We start from the raw sequence: 1721 nt of genomic DNA, 5'->3' as shown, positions 1-1721 counted from the left end.
TTTATATTAATATGTATCACTTAAGAAAATTTTAATAAAGATATTTATCTTAATTATGAAAATATAGTAGCATGTTTTTTAATTTTTGGAACCTAACCCTCCTTTTCGTACTAGTTCTTTGTTTCGCATAACACGGCAATTTTTTGGAACGTAACTACTGTGTTATATGGGGGTTACCTGTAATAATGTTACACAAAGAAAGAAAAAAACTAAACTAAAATGCTGAAGGTTTGAACTGCATTGTCTATACCTCCAATGTTTAGCCTCTTACTCACTCAGCAATTGCTGGTGAAACTTCTAGACTTATAAGCTAAACACTAAATTTTTAGAGGCCCAATTTTTGGAAACATTTGAAAAGTGGGTTCTATTATTTGGACAAGGAGTTGTTTGTGTTTAGGGATGCCTATTCATCAAGTTTCATTCGAATTGGAGACCCAAACGTCTGTCCCTCTCCTGGTAAGTGACAATTTAAGATGTTACTTTTGCTTTCCAAATGTCCTGCAATAATTAGTAAGTAAAACTGGTTGTGATAAATAATTTGTAGCAGCAAAAAAAAATTTTAAACTGGTGAAATGGTGGCTATAATTTTAAATTTTTCACAGCGTCCCTCATTAGGCTTATGGAAGTAATTATGAATACAGATAAATACAGTAGTTCTTTTATAACATATATTATTTTGCAATCTGGGCATTGGTTAACTAAGCTCTAGATTTTCTTTTATGAAAAGTTACATAATAATGATCTTGTTTATGATTGATTATCCATTATTGTTAATCAAACCTTGAAAATGGCAAATGCTTGAAAGATATATCTTACATCATTTTATTAATTATTACTAATCATTTTTATTTTCCATGGTTTGTTTAATTATGAATATTTATAAAAATATGATTTTTATTAAATTTTTTGCATTAGATGTAACCAGGAAAAAGACTAGAGAATTAATAGAAGGAATGAAAGAATATATGGAACAGATGGATCGCGAACTCTTTAATACAGATGTAGGATTAAGCTATGAAAGATTACCACCAAATGAAACTGTAGATGAAAAAGTTTGTACAATATTTTCTTTTCAGATATTAATAAAATTGTTTTAAATAAATGAATATGAACCATATTATATTTCTTTCAAATTTTTAGGAGATTAAAGAAGTCGGGGATGGTGAAATACCTACTGCTTCTGATGATAAGTATCGTCCCGTTGATGTTGATTTAACAGTTTTAAAGAATATATTGGAGTCATACAATAGTCAACAAGGATTACCTGGACCTACAAGCAACTTATTGTCTTCTATGGGTGTTCATCTTCCAGATGATAAAGATACCAAGTAACTTTATCATAATTTTGCTCAATGAGTTTTTTATATATTGTATAATATTTTATTTCAATTTGCCTTCTATATTGTTCTGATATTAAAATAATTAAATATCCATTTACCAGAAAAATTATTAATGAATCTACAAAAATCTTTGTAAAAAAATAAATAAATATTTGAAATAGATTAATCAATTTCAATGATCATTTTCTAATAGAATCTTAATGTACATGCATGTTTTAACTAAGTGATGAAAAAATTAAAAATATTGTATTCAAAAATCAAAAATGAATATATTTGAATGAAATTATAAACAGAAATGGTATTTTTTAAAGCATAGATTGAGAAAATAAATGTATATTACTGATAAAAACACAGGTGATTAAATTTATATATAAATATATA

General features: G+C 26.5%; 1 protein-coding gene across 1 annotated transcript; it reads left to right on the top strand.

Annotated features, from left to right (window-relative positions):
- Nucleotides 1-915: 915 nt before the first annotated feature.
- Nucleotides 916-1664, top strand: LOC111617515 (protein ecdysoneless homolog; the record flags this gene model as incomplete). The annotated part of the gene is made up of 2 exons (XM_023358796.1): nt 916-1052; nt 1141-1664. Coding segments are annotated over 2 exons (329 nt in total), but the record flags the coding sequence as incomplete, so codon positions are not given.
- Nucleotides 1665-1721: the final 57 nt, after the last annotated feature.

This window comes from Centruroides sculpturatus, unplaced genomic scaffold (genome assembly GCF_000671375.1).
Source record: "Centruroides sculpturatus isolate CEXI.00-Female unplaced genomic scaffold, Cexi_2.0 scaffold3892, whole genome shotgun sequence".
NCBI lineage: Eukaryota > Metazoa > Arthropoda > Arachnida > Scorpiones > Buthidae > Centruroides > Centruroides sculpturatus.
Note: the sequence above shows the minus strand (reverse complement) of the source record. Positions and strands in the feature narration are given on the sequence as shown.